General features: G+C 43.4%; 3 protein-coding genes across 7 annotated transcripts in view; 2 read left to right on the forward strand and 1 right to left on the reverse strand.

Annotated features, from left to right (window-relative positions):
* The window catches only part of Fancd2 (FA complementation group D2), a 65,677-nt gene extending 64,646 nt beyond the window's left edge, over positions 1-1,031 (forward strand). For all 4 annotated transcript variants that reach the window (XM_040737412.1, XM_040737411.1, XM_040737413.1 and 1 more), the window contains one exon: positions 614-1,031. In XM_040737412.1, the coding sequence (XP_040593346.1) occupies positions 614-685 (72 nt within the window). In that variant the 3' untranslated portion in view covers positions 686-1,031. The remainder of the gene's footprint in view (positions 1-613) is intronic.
* Positions 1,032-1,689: 658 nt separating this feature from the next.
* Positions 1,690-5,958, reverse strand: Fancd2os (FANCD2 opposite strand). Of its 2 annotated transcripts, none has more exons than XM_040737415.1 (2): positions 5,719-5,958; positions 1,690-2,917 (listed from the first exon to the last, which is right to left on the reverse strand). In XM_040737415.1, the coding sequence occupies exons 1-2, from the start codon at positions 5,900-5,902 to the stop codon at positions 2,373-2,375; spliced, it is 729 nt and encodes a 242-aa protein (XP_040593349.1). In that variant the 5' UTR covers positions 5,903-5,958; the 3' UTR covers positions 1,690-2,372. The 2 variants fall into 2 exon arrangements, with proteins under 2 accessions (XP_040593349.1, XP_012965813.2); XM_013110359.3 differs by having other exon boundaries at positions 5,512-5,957.
* A 3,841-nt stretch (positions 5,959-9,799) lies between these two features.
* On the forward strand, positions 9,800-26,414 carry Brk1 (BRICK1 subunit of SCAR/WAVE actin nucleating complex). The gene is made up of 3 exons (XM_005066137.4): positions 9,800-9,956; positions 25,496-25,578; positions 25,788-26,414. The coding sequence occupies exons 1-3, from the start codon at positions 9,839-9,841 to the stop codon at positions 25,812-25,814; spliced, it is 228 nt and encodes a 75-aa protein (XP_005066194.1). The 5' UTR covers positions 9,800-9,838; the 3' UTR covers positions 25,815-26,414.
* The last annotated feature ends 1,371 nt before the right edge of the window (positions 26,415-27,785 follow it).

Consider the following 27,785-nt stretch of genomic DNA (forward strand, 5'->3'; position numbering starts at 1 on the left):
TTTTTACATAGTCCAGGCTGTCTTTGGACTCACAAACCTCCTGCCTTAGTCTCCTGAATCTTGGGACTGCAGAATTGTACCATATTAAGCCTTGCTCTGTACTGAATGTGACTTTGTTTCTGTGTTTTGTTCCTGAAGAGCAGCTGGAAAGCTCTGGCTTATTTAAAGATTGTGCAGATTTGGTTCAGTTGTAAATAATCCAGTATCAAAATGACCTCTCCGGCTGGGCAGTGGTGATGTATGACTTTAATTATAGCACTAGGGAGACAGAAACAGATGGATCTCTGTGAGTTCAAGGCCAGCTTGGTCAACGTAGCAAGTTCCGAACCAGATAGGGCTACACAGTAAGACCCTGTTTCAACAAAACAAAACCTTTCTCTATGGTCTTGGCTTATACTTCATAGCAAGAATTAAAGGGGAGCCAAGCACTTAATCCCAGCACTTGGGAGGCAGAAGGAGGTGGATCTCCTGAGTTTGAGGTTAGCCAAGGGCTATGTAATAAGACCCCATCTCAGAAAACAAATTTAAAAAAAGAGCTGAGCATGTGTGAATCTGTGACAGCTGTATTGCAAGAATTGGCCTCAAGTACTTTTTTTTCTTCTTTATCCCTTAGGATGGGGAAGATGAATCAAGTGATGGACAAAAGGACCAAGATAATGACGAAAGTGATGACAGTTCTGATTAGACCCCGGGACACAACTGCCCCTTCCTCATTGCTGGTAGCCTCTTGCCATTTTCTGTTTGGGGTTTGAAGTCTGATCTCTGCCTTTCCAAATAGAGCATCCCGTTTGTCCTTCAAGAAGCAGTTTTAATTAACCAGTGGATTTCACAGATTGTCCAGTATCGGGGTCCCTGGCTCAGGGTTCCAGCGTAGTATCCATCAATGGTTTGGATTAACATGGCTGTGCTGCTTCTGCAGAGTAAATCCATAAATGCTCTGGTTGGCCTTTGGGGGCTAGTTTTGAAACTGATTTACTTTTAAATTTAGGCTTATGATAACTTTGTAAATAAATTCTGAGTTTTGCCTCAAATACCTAATTCCTCACTTTAGATGTGTCTCATTATTCAAACATTTGGTGGGACTGAGTGAGCTTTGTACAATTACACCAGTGCCCTTAAAGTATTGTTTCCTTCCTGGGGGAATGACTTGACATTGGTGTCAAGGGCCAAAAAAGTCAAAAAGAACATTTTAACTACCTTTTAATTTGTTTTGTTTTGTGACAGGGTCTGTCTGTGTAGCCCTAGCTATTGTGGTATTCACTGTTGACCAGGAGGGTCTTGAACAGACTTTTGAATTTTTAAACATTGATTTTTGTGTGTGTGAGCACATATGAAGATCAAAGGACAAACGATGGAAGTAACCGGGCGCCTTTAATCCCAGCACTCGGGAGTCAGAGACGGCTGATCTCTGTGAGTTTTGAGACCAGCCTGGTCTACAAGAGCTAGTTTTCCAGGTCAGCCTCCTCCAAAGCCACAGAGAAACCATGTCTCGAAACAACCCCCCAGCCCACCACCCCCAAAAAAAAGAAAAGAAAAAATGGTTGGAGTAGTAGGCTCTCTCTTTCCACTGTATGGGTTCCAGGATCAAAATTCCAGACTTTTACCTGCTTAGCCACCTCACCAGCTCACTTTTAAATTTTTTGGTTATTAGTATAAAACAAAGGAAGAAAAGAGTCATCAAACATCTGCTGACATTGTATGTATATATAGTATTTATTTCCATATTATTCTGAATTATGCCTACAATCCAGTTGTAAGAATCATACAAAATAATTATAGTTTATTAGAAATTGAACATCTAGGGGATTCTCCTGTCTTCTGCCAGAAAGCCCAGTCTCAAAGCTGCTGTCAAGCTCTTCCTTGCCATGCTATTAAGATTGTTTAATATTTGATATATTGTTACTCATACTGGTATTAAAGTTATGTTTTGTTGTTGGCATTTGTTTGAGAAGAAAAGCTGTTTTCAAATTAGTCCTTAGCCTGCATACAGATTTTCGACCCCTTCATCCTCTGGTACCCACACATCCATCCACACATGTCTTCTTTTCACATCCCTCTCTGTCAGCTCATCACTGGCATTGGCATTTGAGTGTGTTCACACTAGGCTGGCTTGTTTGTATGATAGTTTAATCACTATCACATGTGTGTCAGTGTTAGGCTGACTTGTAAATGGCCATTCAGCTTTACAGTGGAAATGTTCTTCCTTGTTCAGTATCATTGGTTGGTCCTGTTTTTGAAGAGGGGAACTTGCCACAGCGTGACTGAAAGACAAAATATCTGGCATGGTGTTACGGTTTGTGTAGACAGGTCTTTGTAAGCTTTGGGTACATAGCAGAGAGCATGGTGTGGAACATCAGGGCCCGATGGGACCTTTACTTGGAGTGCTGCAAGGCAAAGGTGCACTTCTTATATGTCGAATACAGCAGGAGGATGGAGCGTAGCATCTGTTTGCACATAGTCACTGTCATCTGAATCTGAGGCTCCTTGAGTCCAGTGGGCCACTGGTGTTCCCTGCTGATAATTTTGCAGAAGGCTGACTTGTCTGAGACTCGGAAGGTTCCAGTCCACTTGGGTGGCTGGGCTGTGATGACCCTACCGAAAACAGAATCTACTCCATTGAGGCGGACTGGCTGGGGCTTTCTCACCAGTCCTTTCTTGTTATTCACTGCTCGGAGCTCTGATGTGTGACAGGGTAACTTGGGACTCTCTCCAGGTGCCACAAGTGGGCTGTCTAGAACAAGAGTGACTTCTTGAAAGCACAACTGCACTTCTAGGTCAGAAGGGGTGTGTGGGAAGCAAGGAGAGGCCCTAAAAGGGTGTTTGGAGCAAGGGGTAGGTGTTGTGTGCCGCAGCCATTGGAAGCTCTCATCCAGTGGGGTCCATGGTGACCAGAGCTGGTATCCTGCCATTGACAGTCCTAAGGGAAAGGAATCAGACATGGAATTTCCCTGCTGTGCTTTGGGGGAGGGGAGAGGCATGGCTGTGTAATTTTATATCTGTATCATTTCTTACTTAAACTTAGTGGTTTCCACTGAACAGATGATACCAGTACGTGACAGGGGTCAATAGTTCTGCAAAGGGTAACAGATACTAAATTTGGCAACTGCTGCACATACTAAAACTTCCCCTGTAATAAAATTCACCCATTTTACAGATGATACAGATTTGTCTGAATGGAGTAACTCAGTCAATGCCTTTGGTGGGCCCAAGTGGCTGGATTTGATGATGAGACATTATTTTGATGACAAGAAACACAACCCATGTCTTACAAACATTTGTAATTGGTACTTCTTCAGAGCTCTCAAAGTATAACCCTTGAACTATTAGTTTTAACTTCTTTTTTTATTTGGTAGAAATGCAAGCTCTTGGGGTCCCATCTCAGACCTACTTAATTAGAAATGTGGGGTGGGGCCCTGAAGTTTACATGTATGCAAACCCTCCAAAGATTCTGTTGTACTCTGCAGTTTGCAGACTACTTACAGTGTGGCTTTTAAGCAACCTCCAATTTTCACTCTTCCTTCTGGAGACATCCAAGAAAAGCACAGTACCTGGCTTGGTGGCTTATGCCTACTATGATTTTAGAAGGAAGATGTAGGAGGTAGGAGGATCATTACAAGTTGGAGGCCAGACTTTTACATACTTCCAAGCCAGCTAGAACTACATACATAGTGACAGATGGCTCAACAGTTCAGAGTACTTGCCACTATTGCAGGGGACCTGAATTTGGTTCCCAGCTCCCATGTCAGGCATCTTACAGCTGCCTGTAACTACAGCTCCAGGGGATCCAACAGATGGATCTTCTGTCTTCCACCAGTACTTGAACATACAAATAAACACATAATAAAATAAATTTTAAAAAATAAAAACCCTGGCTGGAGAGATGGCTCATTGGTTAAGAGCAATGACTGTTCTTCCAGAGGACCTGAGTTCAATTCCCAGCACCCACATGGTGTTTCACAACCATCTGTAATGAGATCTGGTGCCCTCTTCGGACATGCAGGCATATATGTTATATAAATAATAAATCTTAAAAGAAAAAGAGTCCCATCACTTGAGAAGGCAGAGTTGGGTGATCTCTAAACTCAAGAACAGCCTGGTTTACATAGTGATTCCAGAACAGCCAAGGCTACATAAGCAGATCCTGTCTTATGTAGCTCTTCCAGAGGTCCTGAGTTCAATTCCCAGCAACCACATGGTGGCTCACAACCATCTGTAATGAGATCTGGTGGCCTCATTCATGCAGGCATACATGAAGTGGTGTATACATAATAAATAAAATCTTTAAAAAAAAAAGACTTAACAGCAGAAAACCCAACCCCAAAACAAAAATATTACTGGGACAGACTCCTCTTGGCCCTAAAAGCATTCTGATCAAGAGAATATTGCAGAGTACTGGACAATTGGAAGAGGTACATTCTATGAAAGTTTTCAAAGGCCAGCTTTAAAATTTGTTCATTTTCCCTCATATATATAGGCATATACATTTTCATATGTAAGATACCCATAGGAATACCTTGAATTGTCTTTAAGTGCTAGGAGGGTATTAACACAAAATTTACTCCAAGCAGAATTTTGACTTTCTGTCATTCTACTCCAAAGTAACTGTCTCCTAAATTCAGGAGAAACTCATTTTTTAGCACCTTCCTCTTACATGGAGGGTCATTACAGGTCCCTTTTCTATATAAATTCTATGCATGAGGTCCTGCAGGTAGGTCCTTTTTATTTTCCACCACATCTCTTTGTCCCTTCCTCCTGCCACAAAAGACAACAGCAACACATCTTGTCCAGTGGTTACCATCACCAAAAGGCTGACACCTCCACAGTTAATTTAAAAACAAAACTGCTGGTAACATTTCAAAATATAAAGTGTTCTTTGAAGTGATTAGGACAAAGTTAATTTGCTGATTTCCTCCAATTGATAGACGTTTCTCACATCTATGCAGTGCCTTTGCAAGTTGCTACGTTTCAAATATCTGAGCTGCATTAGGATGAGAAACTGTCATAGGCAGTTTGGGACAGCTATCCCAAACTGCCTATGACAGGAGGCCTGTGTTGGATATCTTGGATTTAAGAGCACTTAGCCAATGCTTGTCATCTCAGCACTTGAGAGGCTGAAGCAGGAAGATTGCTATGAGTTCATTAACAGCCTTCTCTGAAAAAAAAAATCCAAGAGGGGGATTCTGGTATATATTAAATAAAATGAATTCATTTCTAAACTCATCAAAGGAAAAAGAGCTTCATCAAATCTCCAGCCTAAACCAACGGAGATGGAAGGGCTTTGGACTACAGATCTTTCCATTCCTTCACACAAGGTTTAAATAAAAATTCTGCCCCGGTTCCCGGTATCACAGGGAGTAACTTTAACCAATTCCAGGAGTGGGGATGAGCTTGGAGAGTCTAAACAAACTGCTGTACTAGTTCCACATAGGAAACACCTGGTGCCCCTGTCCAAAAGACTTCCTTTTTATAGGCGCCTTCCTTCTAAAGACCCCGGGTCCTCGATTTCCCCACCTGGGAAAGGGGAAGGCAGCGCCAAGGTGCAGCTGAAGTCCTGGTGAACCGTGAAAAGATCCCGAGCAACTGGAGTGCTTGGAGAACAGGCTTGTGTCCCTGGAAGTCCCTCCCCAGGAGCGGGAGCCACACGTCCCTGCCCGAAGCCGGGGTAGCAATGGGAGCCCGGGCCCGGACCCACCATCACCATCCAAGCGGGGAGCTCACCTACTGAACTCCACTCGAATTGCACGCTCCAGAGCAGAGGCTGCATCTTTTCTCCACCCGGTGCCTGGCAACCGCCTTTGTGACTCAGGACCACGGGGGCGGGGCAAGGGACTGGAGGCATCCTAGGAGACATTAGATGCAGGACAGCAACGTCCCATCCTTCAGTTCCTTTCCACCCCATCATAACTGTATATATTTGACAAAGGCACAGAGGACAAATTTCCCGTGTCAAAGGCTCTGGTCAAGTACGCACATTCCAAGACCGGAAGTTAATGTTAAAAGTTAGCCTTTATTCGTTATTCCATGGCTCACACTATGTTCCAGTGTCTTGAAATTTTTATTATTGTACTGGAAGGGCTCCAATGCAAACAGAATTATAAATGCTCACCTGTTAAGAGAAAAATACTTTCAGACTGAAAACTTGTCTTCTTGAACTTCAAAATATTATTTTTAAGCTTATGTTTGTCTTGTGAATTTATGTGCAACATGTCTGTGCAGGAGACCTCGGTGCCAGAAGAGGGCCATCAGAAACTGGGTCCTCTGCAAGTACACGACACAAAGTACTCCCAACTGCTCAGCTGTGTCTCCAGCCCCACACTTCTTTGTCTTCTGTTAAAACTCAGACAGTGGGAAGCAGGAGTCGTCCCTTCCCTCAATTATTTCAGTCTCTTACAGTGTGCAAGTGCCTAGAGGAAGGATTAAAGAGATAAATTAACAACTCACCTGCTGTTAAACACAAAATTAGCCTTGGGGTTCCCCTACTGCAAAACTCATTGTTTCACAAAAAAAAAAAAAAAACCTCATTGTTGGACAAGCTGGGCATTTTGGTACAGGCTTGTAATATCAGCACTCATGAGACTATAAGACAAGAAGCCTGGCCTGAGTGTAAGGCCAGCCGGAATACACAGCAAGACACAATGGGAAGAGCACTTTAACCATAAAGATGGGTTTTAAGGTAAAGTTTGCTGAGACTGAGGGACTCAAGGATTGGGGTAAGGCAGAGAGTCTGGGTTTGAAAGATCTACAGAATCTTGAGGCATTTGTCCAGTGCCCACTGTGTATACATGTACTTCCCATTACAGAAGGGGTAAACAAAAAAAGAATTTGAATGGGAATCAGAAACCAGAGAGCAGAGAATGATGCCACTTGGAAAAGAGGGAGCTGGGCATTGGTGGCACAAACCTTTAATCCCAGCACTCGGGAGGCAGAGGCAGGCGGATCTCTGTGAGTTTGAGGCCAGGCTGGACCGACAGCCTCCAAAAAATAATACAGAGAAACCCTGTCTCATAAAAACCAAAAAAAAAAAAAAAAAGAGAGAGAGAGAGAGACACACAGCTGAGTGGTGGTGACAGACACCTTTAATCCCAGCACTTGGGAAGCAGAGGCAGTCGGATCTCTGTGAGTTCAAGGCCACCCTGGTCTACAGAGTGAGTTCCAGGACACCCACCAAAGCTACAGAGAAACCCTGTCTTGAAAAAAAAAAAAAAAAAACGAGGGAGACCTGTTATTTAAAAGGCAAATGAAGCCATTGTTACTTCATAGTGTTGTTCTTTTAAATAGGAAAGTTCCCAAAGCCAAGATAGAATGTTTAGAATTGTTGGATAAAGAGGGATTCATACTGTTATGACAATCTGTACACAGTCCTCTGTGTAGTCTGCCCAGATATAAGGGACATGTTCTGAGAGATACCATTTGCTATTATCTCCAACTGGTATCCAAGAAAATCAGACTCTCCTTATATTAATCAATTGCAATGAAATACCTGACTTCTTCTTAGGAAGAAGGAAACACACACACACACACACACACACACACACGCACACCACAAAACAAAACACTGGCCCTGGCAAATGGCAAGAGCATGTGTGACGAGAAAGAAATTATCACATAAGGCATACGAAGCAGAAAAAACTGGGTTGGGCTAGGTTCAGGCTTTTGTAACATCTGACTATAGAGAACCCACTCCAGGAACTGGCAGTCTAGGTGCTGCCTCCAAGACATGCATAGGTAGAAATTTAAAAATATATGTATTTTGGTGCCATGTAGTCATGGTGCATGCCTTTAATCCCAGCATTTGTGAGGCAGAGGCAGAGTTCGAGGCCAGCCTGGTCTACAGAGTGAATTCCAGGACATTCAGGACTACATAGGGAAGCCGTGACTCAAAAACCCAAAAGAAATAAAAATTTATATTGTATTCTTTCCAGTGTAGCATGCTCTTTCATATTGACATGTATCTATTTAAATACTGTTTACTAAAACAGTACCTTGGGTTAGGAAAACCATTGTTTGGCTTCACCTCAATTTTTTTCCTGAGGCATCCTTTCTCTGTGGCTTTGGAGGCTGTCTTGGAACTAGTTCTTGTAGATCAGGCTGGTCTCGAACTCACAAAGATCCTCCTGACTCTGCCTCCTGAGTGCAGGGATTAAAGGCGTGGGCTACCACCACCTGACCCTTTACCTCAATTATTATTGCAAACATTACCTCAAAGTCCATGCTTATGGTTGAAGTGTTTTTCCACGGTGTCTTGGTGTGTATTTCAGCAGCCTTACACTCAGAACAGGCCTTCTGCCTGAGTCTCTTTGAGTGCTGAGATTACAAGCCTGTACCAAAATGACCAGTTCATTCAACGATTTTTTTTCTTATTTTTATTTTATGCGAATTGGGGTTTTGTCATTGGTGTCAGGTGGAAATACAGATAGTTGTGAGCCGCCAGGTGGGTGCTGGGCATTGAACCCGGGTCCTCTGGAAGAGCAGTCACTAAGCCATCTCTCCAGGCTTCAATAATTAGGTGAGATAAGGTTTGAGATTGTTTTGCGCTCTTTTTTGGGGAGAAGGGTGTGTCGAGATAGGGTTTCTCTGTGTAGCCCTGGCTATTCTGGAACTCATCCTTTAGACCAGGCTGACCTTTGAACAACTCAAGAGATTCTTCTGCCTCTGCCTTCCCAGGGCGGAGATTAAAGCGTGCACCACCACCACCTGGCTTGTTTTCAGCTATTGATGCAATTACATTAGCTTACTCTGTGACTAACTATGGCTTTACCATTTTGCTTCCGCCGGTTCATCTCTGGGTATTAGCATTAAAAATATATTTTGTTCAGTTGGTAAATGTGAGGTAGCCTATCACACCGGGTTGCTGAAAGGCACTTTAATTATAGAGATTCAGAGCCGATGGAATTTCTCTGCAAATAAAGGCACTTGGCCACCAAGTCTGATGACCTGAATTTGACCCCACAAGGTGAAAGGTGACCTACCAAGTGGATGCCCACGTACAAAGAATATGAGTAACTTCAAAAAAGAAAACATGAACAGTGTTGTGAACCAAGCATGAAAAGCATTTTTTTGGGTTTTTTTGGTTTGTTTTTTCAATATGGGGCTTTTCCTTTTTTTTTTTTTTTTTTTTTTTTTTTTTTAGACAGGGTTTCTCTGTATTCCTTAGGATCCTGTCCCAGAACTCACTCTGTAGACCAGGCTGGCTTTGAACTCACAGAGATCTGCCTGCCTCTGCCTCCCGAGTGCCGGGATTATAGGCAAGCACCACCAATGCCCGGCCGAAAAACATTTTTTAAAAAAGAGATTCGTAAACCCTGTCTCCAAAAACAAAAACAAAACAAAAAAATCCACGAGATTCGCCAGGCCTGGTGGGCACGCCTTTAATCCCAAACATCCCGGAGGCTGAGGCAGGAGGGTTCGAGACCCGCCTGGTCTACAAAGTGAGTTCCAGGACAGCCAGAGCTGCACAGAAAAAGCCCTCCCAAAAACCAACAAAACGGGACTCATGGGCTGTGCCCATGTCTGCTGACAAGGAGTCAAGAGGGCTCAGAGCAATCCAGGGCCGAAGCAGGGGCGTGTGGGCGCCATCTAATGACAACAAACGCTAGTGATGGGCGTGGACGTTCGGCCGCGGAGAGTTGTCGGTCTTCGCCTCACGAGCCGAGGATTTTCGTTTTCCCCAGTATGGGAACCGAGCGAGAGCGCAGGGCGAAGGGCGTTACTCTGCGCACGCGCGCCACTCGGGCCTTTCTCGAGCTCCGGACACTCGGGTCCTGGATGGCGGCGCAGGCGCGTTGGCGGCCTGTGGAGGTCGCGCGCCTGCGCAGTCAGTCTTCCCCAGGCGGCAGCCATGGCTGGACAAGAGGATCCGGTGCAGCGGGAGATTCACCAGGACTGGGCGAATCGAGAATACATTGAGATCATCACCAGCAGCATCAAGAAAATCTCGGACTTTCTCAACTCTTTCGGTCAGCGGGCGAGCAGGGGAGGCTGGGAGGAGGGCGGCGTCGGAGGCGGCCGGCGGCACCGAGGAGAGGCGCGCCAGTCCCGGCTGCTCCCTTCCTCTTCCGCGCCCCGCTGGCCCCGGTCCCCTCACCCTGAGCCTTACTAGGCGGTCTCCGTGGGTCTTCCCTGCCCATTCCCGGCCCCGCTTGCGCGCATCAGTACGCCCACTGCCCAGCCTCCTAGGCCCATCCGTCACGGTCCGGGTCTGCGCTGCTCTTCTACGCCAGTCTGCACTTGGCTCGCAGTGCGCAGCGGTGTCACAGTCCCGTTCACAGTTAAAGACCTTTAATAGTTCTCGGTCTCCTTCAGGATCAAGTCCGAAAACCCATAGTGTCTTTCACCGCTCCTGCTCAACCATTCCTCCCCAACCCCCGCGCCGTTCATTCCTCCCCGGCTCCCTTTGGTGCTAGTGCTGAGGGGGGTAAATGAGGACAGAGGGAGGGCTGGGGGGTCCTCTCGGGCCTTGGAAATGCCTTTTGTAGCCCTGTAACTGCTTCGTGGTAGGTGTTCTGATGCTTCTGTCTGACTCCTCAGATCTACAGGGCAGATACTTTCAGCAGAGTCTACTTTTCCCAAATCATTCCTAGGTGTGGCCGGCTGGTGACAGTCTTCATTTCTTTCTGCGCTTTGTTCTTAGCCTTCTGGACAGAAAACCTGTCACTGACGCTTCATGTTCTCGGGAAGTCTTCCTTCAGACACTCTCTTACACAATTCGCAGATGGCGCCTAGTGATCGTTTTCAGCTGGGGCACTTTGGTTCTACTAATTAGCAATTTTCAGCTGGTTAGGATAAATGGGAGAGAGTGCTGTATTTTGATGTTTTCTAGCTGGAGAACTGATGAGTCCTAAGTAGTATGACAGCTACAGCTTGTGGTGTGCAGCTCAGAGGTAGGGCACCTGGGTAGCATGCCCAGGACTGATCCCCCACTCCTTAAAAAGGAAAGAGAGGTGGTTTTTTTGTCTTATTTAAGAAAAGAGAACAAAAGGAAAAGTAGAAAAGCATTGTTAAGGAGCTGAGGATGCCCAGTTGGTAGAGTGTTGACCTAGCATCCAGGCAGCAGGCCTCCAATAACAGCACGCAGGAAGCAGAGACAGAAGGACAAAAACAGAAGTCAGCAGATGTAGCTACTTCTTACACTGGTCTGACAGCAGTGAAGAGTACCAGTAATCTCAGCACTTAGGAGACAGAGGCAGGAAGAGTGCCATTGAGTTTGAGACTAGCCAAATCAGTGCAACCACCAAAACCCAAAAAACTCACAAAAAAACTTTCTGCATTCACAGGAGTTGTCTCAGGCCAGTGAGATGGCTTAGCAGGTAAAGGCTACCGAGTCTGGCAACCTGAGTACAAACCTCAGAACCCACAGAAGAAAGGAGAGAACCAACTCCTACAAGCTGTTCTCTGACCTGATAGTGGTGCCGTGGCACATGCCCACCTACACATACAATGAAAATTAATGAAAAGAGCTTAATCTGTTCCCCCGTCTCATGTCCCTTACCCCATTTTGTTTCGAGTCTTAGTAAATTACTGGAACTCTTGTTTCTCCTGCTTGACGCCCCCTCCCCAATAGTGTCCATTGATTTATGCTGATCTGGAACTCTGTAGATCAGGATGGCCCCTAACTTGTGACATCCCTCTTGGGTCTGCCTCCTAAATGCTGGGATTAGAGGTGTGAACCACCACACCCACCAGAACCTTCTTCTTTTCTTTTTAATTAAAATATACTTAGTATATAGGATTATATATCTTATATGGATTTTCTAAACAAGTAATGGAGAATAGCATAAATGTATATGTCAGTGATACAGCTTCATAACCATAATTTGCTTGGGAGGTTACAGTAAGAGGACTAGTCAAGAAGAGAGTTCCTGTATCCCTCCCCCAATATTTATTTAAGCAATGTAAATGAAGGGGGTGTGATTCAGTGAAGAAGGTAGGTGGACTTGCAGTTAGACCTGATGACATTAGATGGCTTTTTAGTGGGTTAAAACGGTATTGAAGTACTAATTTGCCCTGCTACCCATCATCTAGTTTTCCTTGGGATGTTTATGTTTTGGCAGTGCTGAGTTGATCTCAGGACCCTGTGAATGCTAGAGCATTCGACCACAAAATTGTACCCTTTGGGTTGTTTGCCTTCTGTTTCAATGTTGGTTCACAAGGTTTATTTATTTTTTGCCGGAGAACGTGTTTTTTTGTTTTTTTTTAAGTAGCATTCCTTACTGATCAGCATACCCTCAAAAAAGTAGCAAATGAAAGACATGAAAATAGCTTGTTATGGTGGCTTATGCCTGACTGAGGCAGGAGAATTGCCACAGGTTTAAGGCCAGTCTAGCTAAAGAATAAGACCCTGTCTCAGAAAAACAACAACAACAAAAAAAAACCCTAAGTTTTTTGTGCTGGGGGACAGAATGGACTGTTATAGGATCTGAGTCAGGCTTAGTCTGGAGAGGCATTGGAAAGTAGTTGGGGAAATCACTCACCTGGAAAGGTTTTCAGTTATCTGGCAGGAGTTAATATCAGAGGTGTCTAAATAGTGTCTAATCAAAGTGTTGTCAGTTCAGTCAGTAAAGCATCAGAATCACAAGGTAAATTGGGGCTGCTTTTCAAAACTTAGGAGTGATGTAACTTTTTACTATTCCAAATTTGGGTCTTGGTAGTAGCAACTTCTTTCTAACTGAATTACATTTAGGAAACTTTCCCCTTCCCTCCGATGGTTACGTAACTGCCACAGAGCAATCAAAATCTGAAGGCTCTGTTACTGTTTGTTTCTGGTTTTGTTGTTGTTATTGTTGCTTTGTTTTGTTTTTTGAGACAAGGTCTTGCTCTATAGTCTTGACTGGCCCAGAACTCACACTGTGTAGACCAGGCTAGTCTCAGACTCATAGAGATCCCCTCCCAAGTGTAGTGTTAAAGGTGTTTGGTCTGTTGGTGCTGGGGACCCAGAAGTTCATAAAATGCTTCTCAATCTATGTTGCCAGCCTGTATTAGTAAACATTATTTTAGTTTTGAGTTGGGATTTCACTATGCAACAAGTTGGCCTCTAATCCCTGACCAGGCTCAAGTCCTGCTTTATCTGTGTAACTAAGACTATAGGCCTGTGCCTCCATGCCTGTCTGCATAGAAGCTGCATTTAACCCACATACACTTCTTTGACATGTATACCCCGAGAAAGTATGCCTTGTTCCTGACAAAATTATTCAGGCAGGGTCTCACTACGTACCCAGGATGGTCTAGAACTTTGGATATTCCTGCCCTGTCCTCCTGAGGGCTGGAATTATAGGTGTACACTACATTGCTAGTCAAAATTCTGAATCTCTTAGGAGTGCTGTTCGCTTTCTTTTCTCCTCCCCATCGTTCTGTTTCTCCACTCTTGTTTCTCTCCTCCTTCCTTCATTCCTCCCTTTTTGTTTTTGTTTTTGTGAAATAGGGTACCATGGGGTACCCAAGCTGGCCAAGAAAGAGCATCTCACGTGGCCAGAATGGGCCCAGGCTTGTGGTCCTCCTCCCTGACTTGAGATCACAAGTGTGCACCATGACCTGTTCTTTCTGTTTTTTCTTTTCTTGATTTATTGTCGTTATTTATTATTTTTGTTGAGGTGTCGGGAGATTTGAGACAAGGTGTCAATGTGTATTAGTAAGCTTTTCCCTTCCCTTAGATGGTTTCCTAATTGTTATGGAATAGGCAATCTGAAAGCTTCTGTTACTGTTTCTTTTTTTTAAATAATTATTTAGCTTCATTTTGTGTACATTGGTGTGAAGGTATCAGATCCCCTGGAACAGGACTTACAGTTTTTTTTTTTTTTTGGTTTTACGAGACAGGGTTTCTCCGTATTGTTTTGGAGGCTGTGGGGCCATCTCTCCAGCACCCCTCTTTTTTTTTTTTTTTTTTTTTTTGTATTTTGAGACCAGGTTTTGCTACAAGATGCAAGGCTGGTCTTGGGTGGCCTGGAGTTTTGCTATGTGGATTGGGCTGGCCCTCTGCCTCCTGAGTTTTGGCATTAAAGTCCTGTACCATCACACCCTGTTTTTTGTTTTTGTTTTTAGCTTTTTCCCCCCTTAATGTAATTTTTTTCTTTTTTGAGAAAAAGTTTCACCATGGTGCTTAGGCTTAGGTCTCCAACTTGTAGGCTCAGATGATCCTCCTATCTCAGCCTCCAACATTATTTACATATTCTCACACCATTTAACACCGCTGGTTCACAACATGCATGCTGTCTTTGCTAACTAAGTATAAAAACAGATTTTAAAAATAACATTCATTGGATTTTTCCCCCTTTATATTTCTCTGCACTAATTAGCTTTAGAATCAAGGCAGAGTCTAAAAATACAGGCCTATAGTCTTGTGATTAATGTTTTTTAGAAGCTTTTCACAATCCAAAGTACAGAGCAGTGTTAGATGTGACTGTGTGTCACCATCTGTGTGGCCTCAGGTTTAGGGGTTGTCTGACACCGAAATGTAACGACAGATTGTGACTTCCCTCCTACAAACTGGAATTCCAGGAGTAAAAGTTGTTCAGGCAGTCATTAGCCGTCTTAAAAGAATAGTTCATTCCCCCCCAGAGCACATAGTTGCTTACCCTGTGTCAGGGTAGGCACTTGGGTTTGCTATAATCCAAATATCTGAAAGTAAACTATAGAATCTTTGTACCAATGACTTAGGTAGTCATAAATACGGTACATACCTCATAGATGTACACCAGAAGATGTACACCAGAACTGAGGAGGATGGTAAGCGTAGAATGGGACAGTATATACCCTGCACTTTCTCCTAAGTCATCTGTGCTGAGCCATCAACTGGTTTATCCTTAGGACTTAGAGCTTCTAAGACAAGTGATGTCTCTGTAAACTGGGGAATCATGAGATTGTCAGTCAGGAACTTGGCCAAAGGCTCAGCTAACAGTTAAAATTGCTTTAGCCTTTAATTGTGCATCATAATGAGAGCCTGCCTTCTAATTAGTTAAGCCTTTCTAAAGTATTAACTTCAGTGATTTTTAAAACAGGCATTGGTGGTGCACACCTTTAATCCCAGCACTTGGGAGGCAGAGGCAGTCGGATCTCTGTGAGTTCAAAGCCAGCCTGGTCTATAGAGTGAGTTCTGAGACAGGCTCCAAAGCAATACAGAGAAACCCTGTATCAAAAAACTGCCTAGTAGTGATCCAGGCATTGGGTCCTTAGTATCTTCAGGAAGGATAACAGCCATATAGGCCATTTCTTGTCACTCCTAAGAAATTGGAATCCCTAATCTAGGTTGCAGCAGAAGCCCTAAATCAAATTTGTTCTCTATAAAGTGTGGTTTATTGACATTTGATGCAGACATCTCATCAGAGATTTCCTTGCTTATAAAGCAGAAAAAGGGATCTTCTTTGCAGATCTCAAACTCTTCACTACAAAGAACTAAAACTTGATTTCAAAAACAAGTCAAGAGCCAGGTGTATTGACACTCACTATAATCCCAGAACTCAGAAGGCTGAGATAGGATTTCCAGCCTGGGCTACATAGTGAGTTCCAATTTAGCCTGAAATATGTAAGAAAAGCTTTCTGGAAACAGAGTGGGTAGATCCCATCTACATACCACTCCTCGACACCCTCCTGAAAAAAACAAAACAAAACAAAAAACAAAAAATGAACAAAAGGCTGGGCGTTGGTGGCACACGCCTTTAATCCCAGCACTTGGGAGGCAGAGGCAGGCGGATCTCTGTGAGTTCGAGGCCAGCCTGGTCTACAAAGCAAGTTCCAGGACAGCCTCCGAAACAATACAGAGAAACCCTGTCTCAAAAAACCAAACAAAAACAAAAACAAAAACCCAAGAGACAATTTGAGATAAAGTTAGTACCAATTTTTGTTGTGCTAATGGTATATGTGAAATAGTCTAGAAAGGAAAGTCAAGTGTGGTGGAGCATTCCAGTAATCCCAGTGCTTGGGAAGTAACAGGTAGAAGGATTGTAGACCAGGCCAGGCTACCTAGGGCAGTTCCTACCTAAAAAATAAATTTAGAGAGGGAATTGTCTGTTAATATTGTCAGCAGTGCTGCTGTGGACATACTAGCAAGCCCCTCCCCCCCCCCATAAGACCTGGCACTTGCAGGGAGTGGTAACAAAGTGTACTTAAGTGCAGGGTCCCAAGTTGTGCAGTTGCTGAATGCTTTCCTATTATTTTTGTTTCAAACGGTAAATGCTGGAGTGGGACCTAGGACCTTAAGTGTGTGACAGGTCCTTAGGTGTGTGATGTGGCACTCTACCCTTGGGCTATACCCCAGCCTATGAACCAAATTCTTGTTTAACTTCAGAAGTATTTCAGAGCCTGCGTCTGGAGTTGGATGTTTTGTCTTCCTCAACAGTGTTAATCCATATAGGCCAGTCCCAGAGTATCATTTGGGGTTCTGATTGATTTACCAGATTGACAGGCAGACCAGCACAGCTCTGTCTGCATCTCTCCTCCCATCATTTCTGTGTATCTCTTCTCATGGGAAATACAACTGTCAGAGATACTGTTTATTTGCTTTTCAGCTTCCAAAAACCATACTAAGTGGAAATCTGGGCCTATTGGACAGAAGTGGTAGAATTGAAATCGTGAAATGACTCAGTGGGTTAAGGTACTTGCTGTTAAGCCTGATGACCTGAGTTCAGTCTCCAGGATCTACATAGTTGAAGGAGAGAACCACTCCCAAAAGTTATGCTTTGATCTCAGCATATGTACACACACACACACACACACACACACACACACACACACACACACTCACACACAAAATAAATCTTTGTAAAGTAGCAGTATTTCTAGGGAAAGTGAGGTTGCTAGGGTGAGCAAGTGTAAGCTAGACCTGGGAACTAGAGGAATCAGATAGTAAGATTTTAAAAGAAGAGACCAGCAGGCTTTGTGTTGCACACATGTAATCCTAGTAATTGGGAGGTGGAGGCCAGAGGATCAGAAGTTCAAGATCATCTTCAGCTACATGGTGAGGTGGAGGCCATCACTGGCTACCTGAGACAAAAGGGAAAAAAATGAATAAGGAAGGAGAGCCGAACATGGTGGCACACGGGAGGCAGAAGCAAGAGGAGGGCTGTAAGTTCCAAGGAGCGAGCTTCTAGCTAGTGAAGGCTACTACATAGAAACACCTTGTCTCAGCAAAAAAAAAATAACAAAAAATGTTTAGAGACAGACAGAGCTAAGTGATAGTGTTTTCAGTGAAGGCCCCAAACCCACTCACTACCAAAGGAAAGAGAGAAAGGAAAATGACCAGAACATAAGAGTCTTAACCTAGCACTAGGGAGGCAGAGGCAGGCGGATCTCTGTGAGTTCGAGGCCAGCCTGGTCTACAGAGTGAGTTCCAGGACAGCCTCCGAAGCGACAGAGAAACCTTGTCTCGTAAAACCAAAAAAAAAAAAAAAAAAAAATAGTCTTAACCCAACTTAAGAGAGGGTTCCAGGGATGGGGAAGCAGGATGGGGAATATGAATACTAATGAGATTACTGAAAATAGGTTATGGTAATGGTTGCACAACTCTGCAAGTGAGCTGGTAGCCATGATGCATATACTTTTGTGGTGAATGTGTGGTGTGTGAGTTACATGTTGTTATGTGTACTCTTTCTTGCCATCTGCCTGAGTCCTGCCGCTGTCTCAACCCCCAAATAACATAGGAGACACTATATTATTATGAAGCTCTTGGTTGTTTGCTATAGTTTCTTTCTTTTCTTTTTTTTTTAAGATTTATTTATTATGTATACAGTGTTCTGTCTACATGTGTCCCTGCAGGCCAGAAAAGAGTACCAGATCTCATTACAGATGGTTGTGAGCCTCCATGTGGTTGCTGGGAATTGAACTCAGGACCTCTGGAAGAGCAGCCAGTGCTCTTAACCACTGAGCCATCTCTCCAGCCCTTGCTATAGTTTCTTAATGGCTAGCTCTGACTTAATTATTAACCCATAATTGCTAATATATATTTTTATAAGGTCTTACCGAGGACGCAGCCTCATACATCTTCTCTTCCCGGGATCACATGGCGACTCTACTCTTGACTACATTTCCCAGAATCCTCCTAGACTCTTAGTCCCACCTGTCTTGCTTCCTTATTGGCCAACAGTGCTTTATTTATTAATCAATAGGACACATATACACAAAAGGACTTCCCCAATCATTTCTTTTCTGTCTAAATAAAAAGAAAGGTTTTAACTTTATCATAGTAAAATATATAACAAGGCAGTTATTAAGCAAGAACTATAAATACAATACTTAGTCCATTAACATTTAGTAAGATTTAAAGAAAGTATTTTACCATTTATCCTGTCTGTGTGAGTCTAAAGTCTTATATGTAGCTTATCTTTTATCACAACTAAGGAAAACTATAACTATCCGCCTGCAACTCCATCAAAGACCACAGAAGGATAATATATAAACACTAGAATTGACAGAGATATCTCACTACCTGGACAGTCACCTGAAGTTCCTCTGTAATGTTGGGGCATCCATCTTTAGCCCATAGGCCACAGTGTGTCTGGCAGACTTCTTCAGCAAAGCAGAAAATTTTAAGCTATCCATCTGTATTGGCAGTTTATCAGTCATTTTTCTGTGTCCTGCATAATGTCTGGTAGACTCTCCCATGAAGCACGAACCCTGTAGAACTGTCCATCTTGTTTTGTAAGTTCAGCAGTCACTTTCCTGTGAGTCCTACATGTCCAGTTTATACAGCAACAGTCAAACAATGCAGTTTCTTGCCCAAATGGCTAATCTTGCCATGTTGGAAGCAAACTCCATAACAAGTTTCTTTGATGCCCATCTTCCTCTCAGACATAATTGGTATGTCAGGAGTAGTTGTGTCTCATTATCATGAAAAACCCTAAACCATTTAAATGCTATTTTCTGAAGGTCTTTGAAAGATTTGAAGACTATCTATCCATCTCAAATACATCTCTGTATATCTAAAAAACCCAACTAACCTAACTATAAGTTTTGACTATTATAGTTAGCTTTCTATAATCTGTACTTAATTATACATTACATTTTTAAGAGCTGTATAAACATAGTATCTAAACAAAAGGAGAAATACATATATCACAAAATTGATCTTAAATTTGTATCAATAAATGAAGATCCATTACCAATACAAAGTATTCAGGTCTATATCATATTCCCTTTTTTCCCTGTAGAAAGAGATTGACTGTGATCATTACCATTTGTAAGCAACCCCATTTAATTGAAAACAAAATTTTATACTATTTGGGAGTTTAGGTATTGTTCATTCCATACCGCTTTCTGCTGGTTGGGGGCCGCTGTCTGTATCATGGGGATTATGACAAAACACAGAAACCTGGCTGGGTCATTGTTTTTTGTAGTCAGTAAGACTGCATCATCTCAGCTGTTTTAGATGTTAGATCACCTGGGCCACTGCTTCAGGGGGTCTTGCTTCATCAAACCATAGAAGTCTGGAAGGAATCCACAGCCTTTCATTTTCTGTGGAAACACAAGCAAAAACTCTTTTCCCAAATAACCTGTTCTTATATTTAAATTTAGAAGTCAAAACATTTTTAAAATATGTAAGTTGGATTAATTCAGTAGCATTTCTTTTAGCAGTTGTTGCTATTTCCTTAGCAGTCAAGCAATTTAAAGACAACACAATAGCATACATTATCCAGACTCTCTTTGTACTTTTCATCTTTACGTGTTTTTTTATTACTCTATTTCTTTTATTTATTATTCTCTGAGACAGGGTTTCTCTGTGGATATCCACCTGCCTCTGCTTCTGGAATGCTGGTATTAAAGGCTTGTGCCATCACACCCAGACATTATCCTGTTTCTTTTTCTCATCCAAGCCTACTTATATTTTTAAACACATTAGAAACCTTTTAGAGGTTTTACTTCATCTGAATCTGACATTACTGTAAATCTTTATGTTTTTCTGGCCATGTGTCTGTTATCTGCTAAACAACATTGCTAAAACTAAAGCTGCTGCTGTTTTAACTGCCGTTTTTTCCAAGATGGTGGGTGTAAGTTTACTGACAGCACTGGCCATGCAAGTATCTGCTTGTCTCTAGCAAAATGCTGCTACCAGGAATCCCTGCTTCTCTCTGCTCTTCTGTTTCTAAAAACCCTTTTAAGTTTGTGTCAAGTTTTAAGTGGAAGCTCTTAGTACTCACATTGCTGACGCCATATTTAACATATATTCTTTCCCGCCAGCTGCCTGGGTCTCTGTACTTTATTCATTACATTTTTAAAAGAACTGTATAAACACAATATCTAAACAAGAGGAGAAATATATATGTCACAAAATTGATCTTAAATTTATATCAATAAATGAAAATCCATACCAATACAAAGTATTCATTTTTATATCAACATGTCAGTGAAACTAAGTTTGAAAAACAATTGTGAAGAGTAGTAATGAGAGTGGGTGAATGTGAGAAAGAATGTATGGAAACCAGAAGGAAAACATAAAAAGAATTCGAGAGATTGGGTGGTGAGCAAATACTGAGTAGTAAGAACAAACTATGACACCATTAGTCCCCTGGAAACGTGTGCTTTGTCAAACCCTCTCTTGTTTATGGTATTTATATAGAAGCAACAGAAATAAACATCCTTCTTTTACACACACACCATTTTTCATGTGCATGTGTGGCTGTGGATTTGTGTATGCTCTTTTCTCTTTGGTGTGTGGGTGCTGCATGCACAAGGGAATCATCGTTGCTCTTCCAACTCACTCATCAAGGCAGGGTCTGTCAGTCAAATCCAGAGCTCACTGGTAGGGTCTTGCTAGCTAGCTTGCTCAGAGGAGGATCCTGTCAACCTGAAGCTGGAACTACAGGCAGGTGGCCATGCTCACCTAACATTTTCATGGTTGCTGGGTGTCTGAACTCCTGCCCTCAAGCAGGTGCTCTAACCACTGAGGCATCTCCTCAGCCCATTCTCCTCTTACTTAATTTTTAAAAACTATTTATCCAACATAAGTAGAGTAACAGCCAGCGACCCAAATACATGAGTAACTTAAGAACGAGAAGTTCATCCTTAAGAATTTGAATACATTCAGCAGCAACTTTTTAGCCAAGTTTCGGTGAAGAAGAATGATTAGATAGGCAAGATGATGATGACAGTCGAGGCTGGATCAGAGTGTGGAAAGATTTATCAAAGTGAATGCTTAAGTGCTTTGCAGAGAGACATGAAAAGGAAAGTTGTTAGCTCACTGTTGAATCATCATGTGGGAGACTGTTCAGAGAGATCACAGCTATTTTAGTCTAAAAAATGAAAGTTATAGAGATAGAAACATGGTTTGGAGGAGGTAGTAGGAAGTGGCCATCACGTTTGCCTCCTTTCTCCTATGTTAAGGGCAGTTGAGAAGAATAGGGCTCTATCTAATGGCTTCAGATAGGAGTCAGCAGAGAAAAAGGTATTTTGGGGGAGTCTTGTTTGTATTCTGGGTGAGGTAGTGAAAGGGAAAGGGGAAAAGCCAGAGGAAACCCTCAAGGCTGCTTTTCACAGATGGAGTCTTGGTTCCATTTTGTGCTTTATGCTGATTGAATTTCTCTGGTTCAAAAAGGCCTCTTTTTTTGGTATTTGGGTATTGTTGAAGCAGTGTCTTTCAGAGATAGGAATTACACATAGTTTCCAAGAGTGCAGAAGAGACACTGTCTTAGTTAGGTTTCAATTGCCTTGACAAACACCATGACCAAAGCAACTTATAAAAGAAAGCATTTAATTTGGAGTTCACTTGGGACTCATGGTTCCAAAGGATTATGGTGGGGAGCATGGTGGCAGGCAAGCATGGCACTGGAGCATTTGATCCACAAGCACAAGGCAGAGAGAGGGGGAGGGGAGAGAGAGCATGCAAACAAAGCTCACCCCCAGCAACACCTCTCCTCCAATAAGGCCACACCTCCTAATCCTTCCCAAACAGTTCCACCAACTGGTGACCAAGAATTCAAATACATGAGCCTGTGGTGGCCATTCCCATTCAAACCACCACATTCCACTCCCTGACCCCCATCGGTTTTTGGCCATTTCATAATGCAAAAATGCATTTAGTCTAACTTTAAAAATCTCCATAGTCGGACTGGAGAGATTGCTTAGCAGTTAAGAATGCTGACTGTTCTTCCAGAGGACCTGGGTTCAGTTACCAGTACCCACATGGCAGCTAACAACTGTCTCTGACTCTAAGATCTGACACTCTCACACAGACATACATGCAGGCAAAATACCAGTGCAAAGGAAATAAAAGTAAATAAATTGTTTTTAAAAATCTCCATAGTCAGTGATGTATAATGGCACATGTCTTTAATCCCAACATGCAAGAGGCAGAGGCAGTCAGATCTCTCTGAGTCTGGGACCAGCCTGGTCTGTGTATAGAGTTCCAGGACAGCCATGACTGCAGAGGGAGACCCCGTCTCAAAGAAAAAAGAAATGTCTCCATAGTCTTTTACAGTCTCAGTATAGTTTAAAAGTCCAAAGTCTCTTCTGATACTCAAGGCAATTTCCTAATTGTAACCCCCATAAAAAATCAAAAAGCAAATTACGTACTTCCAGCATATATTGACACAGAATATGCATTACATCCCAGCAGGGAGGAATAGTGGCATCGTGATGAAATGCTGGACCCAGCAAGATGGAAACCCATCAGGGCGAACTCCAAATCCTGTATCTCTGACTTCAAAGGTCTTATATGGTTCTTCCCTTACAGCTTTGCTGACGGTAACACACTCTTCTCCCTGACTGTTTCCACTCCCTGTGTGCAGCTCTCCCTAGCAGATACCCCACAGCTGTAACATATCCTAGGATCGCCACTGCAATCCAGGCTTCTCTTTGACAACTGCACACGATGGCAGCTCTGAGCTACCGTGCAAGGACTTCCTACCACACACCTGGCCTCAGCAGCTCTCCTCAGTCGTGGAGGAAGATTCCATAACCACATGACCAATACTAGCAAGTTCTGTTGCCTGTTAGGGATGGAGCCTGGGTCTTCCGTGATTATAAACTTTGAGTTGTTGATGCCTCTTAGGAGCAGAAAGTTCCTTACACCCTTTTCTTCCATAAGTTGCAGGACTAGCTTGGTAGAGTCTTGCCCTGAGAGTGTCCATTTCCCTTTATTCCATTTCTCATCAGACTTCTTACCTCTTTCAACACAAGCCTTGGCTCCAACATTAAATTTCCTAGTGGTCTTTTTCTCCACAAACTGTGTATTTTGTATTTCTTCTTGCCCCGCTTGTTCTTTTTCATTGTAGACCTGCAGAAGAGTAATTAATAATCACACCGCCAAGTTGCTATTGGGCTGTCTTGTAATCTCTTCTGCCAAAGAAGTTAGTCCAAAACTTTTCAGTTTAACCTCAGGCAGGTTTTTAGGACAAGGATAAAAAGCAGCCACATTCTTTGTGAAACATCCCAAGAATGGTGTCTACTCCAGGCACTGCTGTTTCCTCTGAAACTCTTTTTTTTAATTTAATTTTTTAAGTATTTTTTTATTTATGTATTGTGTATAAATACAGCCCAGATCTCATTCAAGGTGGTTATGAGCCACCATGTGGTTGCTGGGAATTGAACTCAGGACCTCTGGAAGAACAGTTAGTGCTCTTAACCCCTGAGCCATCTCTCCAGCCCATCCTCTGAACTCTTAAGCAGGACCTCCATAGTCTAGTGGTCATGCAGGCTTTTTGTTTTGGCTGGCCTCGAACTCACAGAGATCCGCCTGCCTCTGCCTCCCAAGTGCTGGGATTAAAGGCGTGCGCCACCAACGCCCGGCTCATGCAGGGTCTTATTAGGATGTTTCAGTGCATTGAGCATTAAGGTCCCGTTAGTATCTGCCCACGGTGTTCAGCTGCTTTTCTATCCCAAAGTCTTCTACATTCCTCCTAAAAGATTATGGTCAGGCCTGTCACATGATAATCCAGTCCCCGAGACCAACTTGTATCTTTTCAACTACTGTGACAAAACACCATGGCCAAGGCCACTTATGAAAGAATTTATTTTGGGGCTCACAGTTCCAGAGGTTGAGCCTATAACCATCATGATGGGAAGCATGGCAGCAGACAGGTAGGCAGACAGGCATGGCGCTGGAGCAGTAGCTGAGAGCTTATGGCTTGATCCATGAGCATGAAGCAGGGAGAGACAGAGACAGACACCAGGAATGGCATGGGCTTTGACACCCTTGCTGTGTCCCTCACTTCCTTCCTTACTCCCTTCCTCTTTGGACCTTCTTTCCCTCCCTCCCTCCCTTTGTTTTCTGCTGTATCCCCTGGCTTTTCTCCCTCGCTGCTGCAGTTGAACTTGGAGTAATCTAGGACAAGCCTCCTCAACTGATCTATAACCCCAGCCTAAAACAGCACTCAGGTTTTGAATTTTGGTCTCTTTCCAGGCTAACATTTTGTGGTGCCTGCGATGCTAGGCAACAGAGGCACCCAGCTCCCACTCAGCTCAGTGGGCTCAAGAAGCAGCTGGTGCTCTTCAGTCTGGTGATTCAGTGCATAACCCTAATTTAACTTCCAGTGGGTTTATTGAGATACACCCTTCCTTAAGTTGAAGAGCTTCTGTTTGGTCCCTTCTCTTGAAACCTTAAGTTTGCTAATTGACAAACTGCCAGCTATATGTTCTTTGCATATTAATTTTATGTTACTACTTTAGCAATTTTCCATAAATTTAGCAACTTTATTTATTTAGGGTTTTTGAGGCAAGGTTTCTCTGTGTAGCTCTTGTCCTAGAACCCATTCTGTAGACCAAGCTAGCCTCAAACTCAGAGATCCACTAACCTCCGCCTCCAGAGTGCTGGGATGCGGGAATGTGTCTTCGTGGGGCTACAGTCGGAACCAGGCAACTTGTCCTCCGGTTTGTACCTGAGAGGGGAAGTGTGGATTGAGAAAGGGCAGATAGATACAAAGCACAGAGTCAGGAGGGCAATGCAGTGAATACTGAATACCCTAAGTTTATTCTTCACCATTCTTAAATACCTTAACCAAAAAGGGGAACATAGTATCCTGGAACAAACAGACTTTCTTCCTCAATTCTCCAACGATTCAGTAACCACACCTTAGACTCAATTTCTCATTATCTGGACTTGAGGGTCAGGAGTAACCACACATCATAACAAGTCTGTTGTTACTTAGATAAAACACCCAAGGCCAAAAATCAAACATTCTGCTGTAGCCATACCTTAGACCTTTAGGTCTTAAGACTCTGACCTTGATGAAGCAGATTCATTTTTTTGGGCCCGACACTGGGATTAAGGCGTATGCTACCACTGCCTGGTTAAATTTAGCAACTTTTTTAAGTTGCATAAATTTAGGTTGAGACAGGAGGATCACTGTAAATGCAAGACCATCCTTGGCTATGAGGCAATGGTGGTGGCTCTTCTCTGCCATTTGCGGAACTGAGTTGTTGCACAGAATTTGGGTAGTTGATCTTAAAATACTTCTTGCCATATCCCTAGTCCCCATGTGTATTTGGAAGGATACATTTCCTCTTCAGTCCAGATGGTTTTTGTGGGTGTGGGTATTTGGAGTGACATTAATCCTGAACATCAGTCTCCTTTTACCAGATATGTCTTGTCGATCAAGACTCGCAACACTAAATGAGAAATTGACAGCCCTTGAACGGAGAATAGAGTACATTGAAGCAAGGGTAAGTATGGTCACAGGCTACCCCAGAGGGAATGCTCGTTTCTACTTAGAACAGGCTTACAGACGTTAATGCTCTGCCTGGATTTAGGTGTCTGGGACTCTGGAGCTGCTTTGGATCCATTTCTCACTGCATAGGATCCAAAATGAGATTTTTTAAAAATGGTTTTAGTTCCTTTGCATTTTATCTAAATGTCAGTTTTCCCTTCACAGGTGACAAAGGGTGAGACTCTCACCTAGAGCTGTGCCACGCTGCTGCTGGGAAGTCGATGTACAGAACACTGGCCATGTGGGAAAGGCCCAGCAGCCTTCTGCACCTCCCCCTCTCCTTCCAGCAACAGGGCTTTTTCTTGTTTTCTTTCTTCAAAAGTGGCCTTTGGGCTCTGCCGTGTGCGTCTGGGATGTGATGTGGCATGGGGAATAAGTCCAGGGCCCCTCTTGGGAACAGCATTAGGCATTTCCCCTTTTCAGTGACATTGTTTGGAACGACTTGTCCATGTGCTTGAGGTGTTCAGAGGCAAAGGCCAGGACTCAGTGTTAAGTCCTCCCCACCTCACTCTTTCTCTCAGACTTTCCCTACAGCTCCCATGGCCTCTGCACTGATTGTGTCAACAGTCTGTCTTCTCTCCGCCTGTGACAGGAGATGGGGGCAATCCTGGCTGAGACTCCGTGCTCTGCAGTGTGGTTGCCAGAAAATGTTGTTGCTAACTCACCAATTTCTTGTTCTGGGAGGTCAAAGCCAGGCCCCCAGTTGCCTTGAAGGGACATTTTCAGTTTTCTTTCTGTCACTTGGGGTATCCATGGCTCTCATGCTTCCCAAATAAATTCAACTTTACCTGACTGCTGTGATTGTGGTGGCAACAGGAGCTAGAGATGGCTTACTTTTCAGAGTGTGGCGTGTAGGAATGTTCTCTAATGGAAACCTGCAGATGTAGCTGTTTGATTCAAAACTAGGTAGCTCTCCTGTCAGAGTGCTTGTGTCTGGACACTTGAACTCATTCATCCTGGAATCATTTGGTCATTCAGCAGATACTACCAAGGACATTTACTATACAGGTGTGTTAGACCCCAATAAAAGATATAGTATTGAATTAGACCTGATATTTATGATCTGTTGAAATACTAGCTAGCATCTTCCCAGTTTAACTGCTCAACAGGTAGGGTGCTTGACTCCAGACCTGAGCCCTGAGTTCTCTCTAGGACCCACATGGTGGAAGGAGAGAACCTACCTTTGCAGGTTATCTACGTCTGATCTCATCATGCATGCTGTGCCGTTCCCATGAAGGATTGTACACATGTACAAAAATGTAAAAACCATGTTCTCAAGCAAATACTACAGTTTAAACTGAAGAATCAAAGACTTCCTATTATATTATTTCCAAAGCTTCCTATAAACTTAGGCCAATCTACTGTTTAGGTGGGGCTTTAGTCCCTTTAGGACTTTCTCCCATAGAGGTCTCCCTCTTCAGGCCCTATGTGACATTCAAAGTCTAGCTCGGGTCAGAACTCCCCACAGTTCGCCCTGAAGAACACATTCAGTACTGCCCTCTTTTTCAGGTTTCCTGGTTTGTTGCCCTCACACCACAGTTCATTCTGGATTAATTGGATCATTTCAGAGTACCTGAGCTGCCTTCCCTGGACTAACCCATCTGGATGCTTTGAGAAAGGCATGTTGCCATGAATATTGATAAAACAGACCAGAAGGGTGCAAGCTGTGTTGTATTTATGTTTTCAGAAAACTTGCATAGATTTATTTGTCACACAGTGTTCTGCCTACATTCCACAAGAGGGCACCAGATTGAATTGTAGATGGTTGTGAGCCACCATGTGGTTGCTGGGAATTCGAACTCAGGACCCTTGGAAGAGCAGTCAGTGCTCTTAACCTCTGAGCCATCTCTCCAGTGCTCACAAGTGAGCCTTTTCACACCTGACTTGTATGGTTGTCACCTGAGCTGTTATGGTCAGGGCCTGGGCCCTAGTGACCCTGACAAGCTAGGTATTGCCCTGCTCTAATACGCTAGTTAAGTGATAGTGAAAAGTAGGAAAGGGTTTCTTCAATGTGGTCACATTGGGAAGAGGAGCTAAAGGTCCAGTGGCATACCCTGCCCCGTCCCATCTTTGGAATTCAAACATGAGGCTGGGTGTAGTGGTACACACCTTAATTCCAGCACTGGGAAGGCAGAGGTTGGTGGCTCTCTTGATTTCCAGGAC

Source organism: Mesocricetus auratus, unplaced genomic scaffold (assembly GCF_017639785.1).
Source record: "Mesocricetus auratus isolate SY011 unplaced genomic scaffold, BCM_Maur_2.0 Super-Scaffold_100676, whole genome shotgun sequence".
NCBI classification, from domain to species: Eukaryota; Metazoa; Chordata; class Mammalia; order Rodentia; family Cricetidae; genus Mesocricetus; species Mesocricetus auratus.

Coding starts and splice junctions, on each gene's coding strand:
- Fancd2os (XM_013110359.3), bottom strand. CDS start 5,902: ATGATGGGGTGGAAAGGAACTGAAGGATGGGACGTTGCTGTCCTGCAT. Junction 2,918..5,511: donor GCTGCCTTCCCCTTTCCCAG/GTGGGGAAATCG, acceptor CCTTTCCCTTAG/GACTGTCAATGGCAGGATAC.
- Brk1 (XM_005066137.4), top strand. CDS start 9,839: ATGGCTGGACAAGAGGATCCGGTGCAGCGGGAGATTCACCAGGACTGG. Junction 9,957..25,495: donor GGACTTTCTCAACTCTTTCG/GTCAGCGGGCGA, acceptor TCCTTTTACCAG/ATATGTCTTGTCGATCAAGA. Junction 25,579..25,787: donor TAGAGTACATTGAAGCAAGG/GTAAGTATGGTC, acceptor TTCCCTTCACAG/GTGACAAAGGGTGAGACTCT.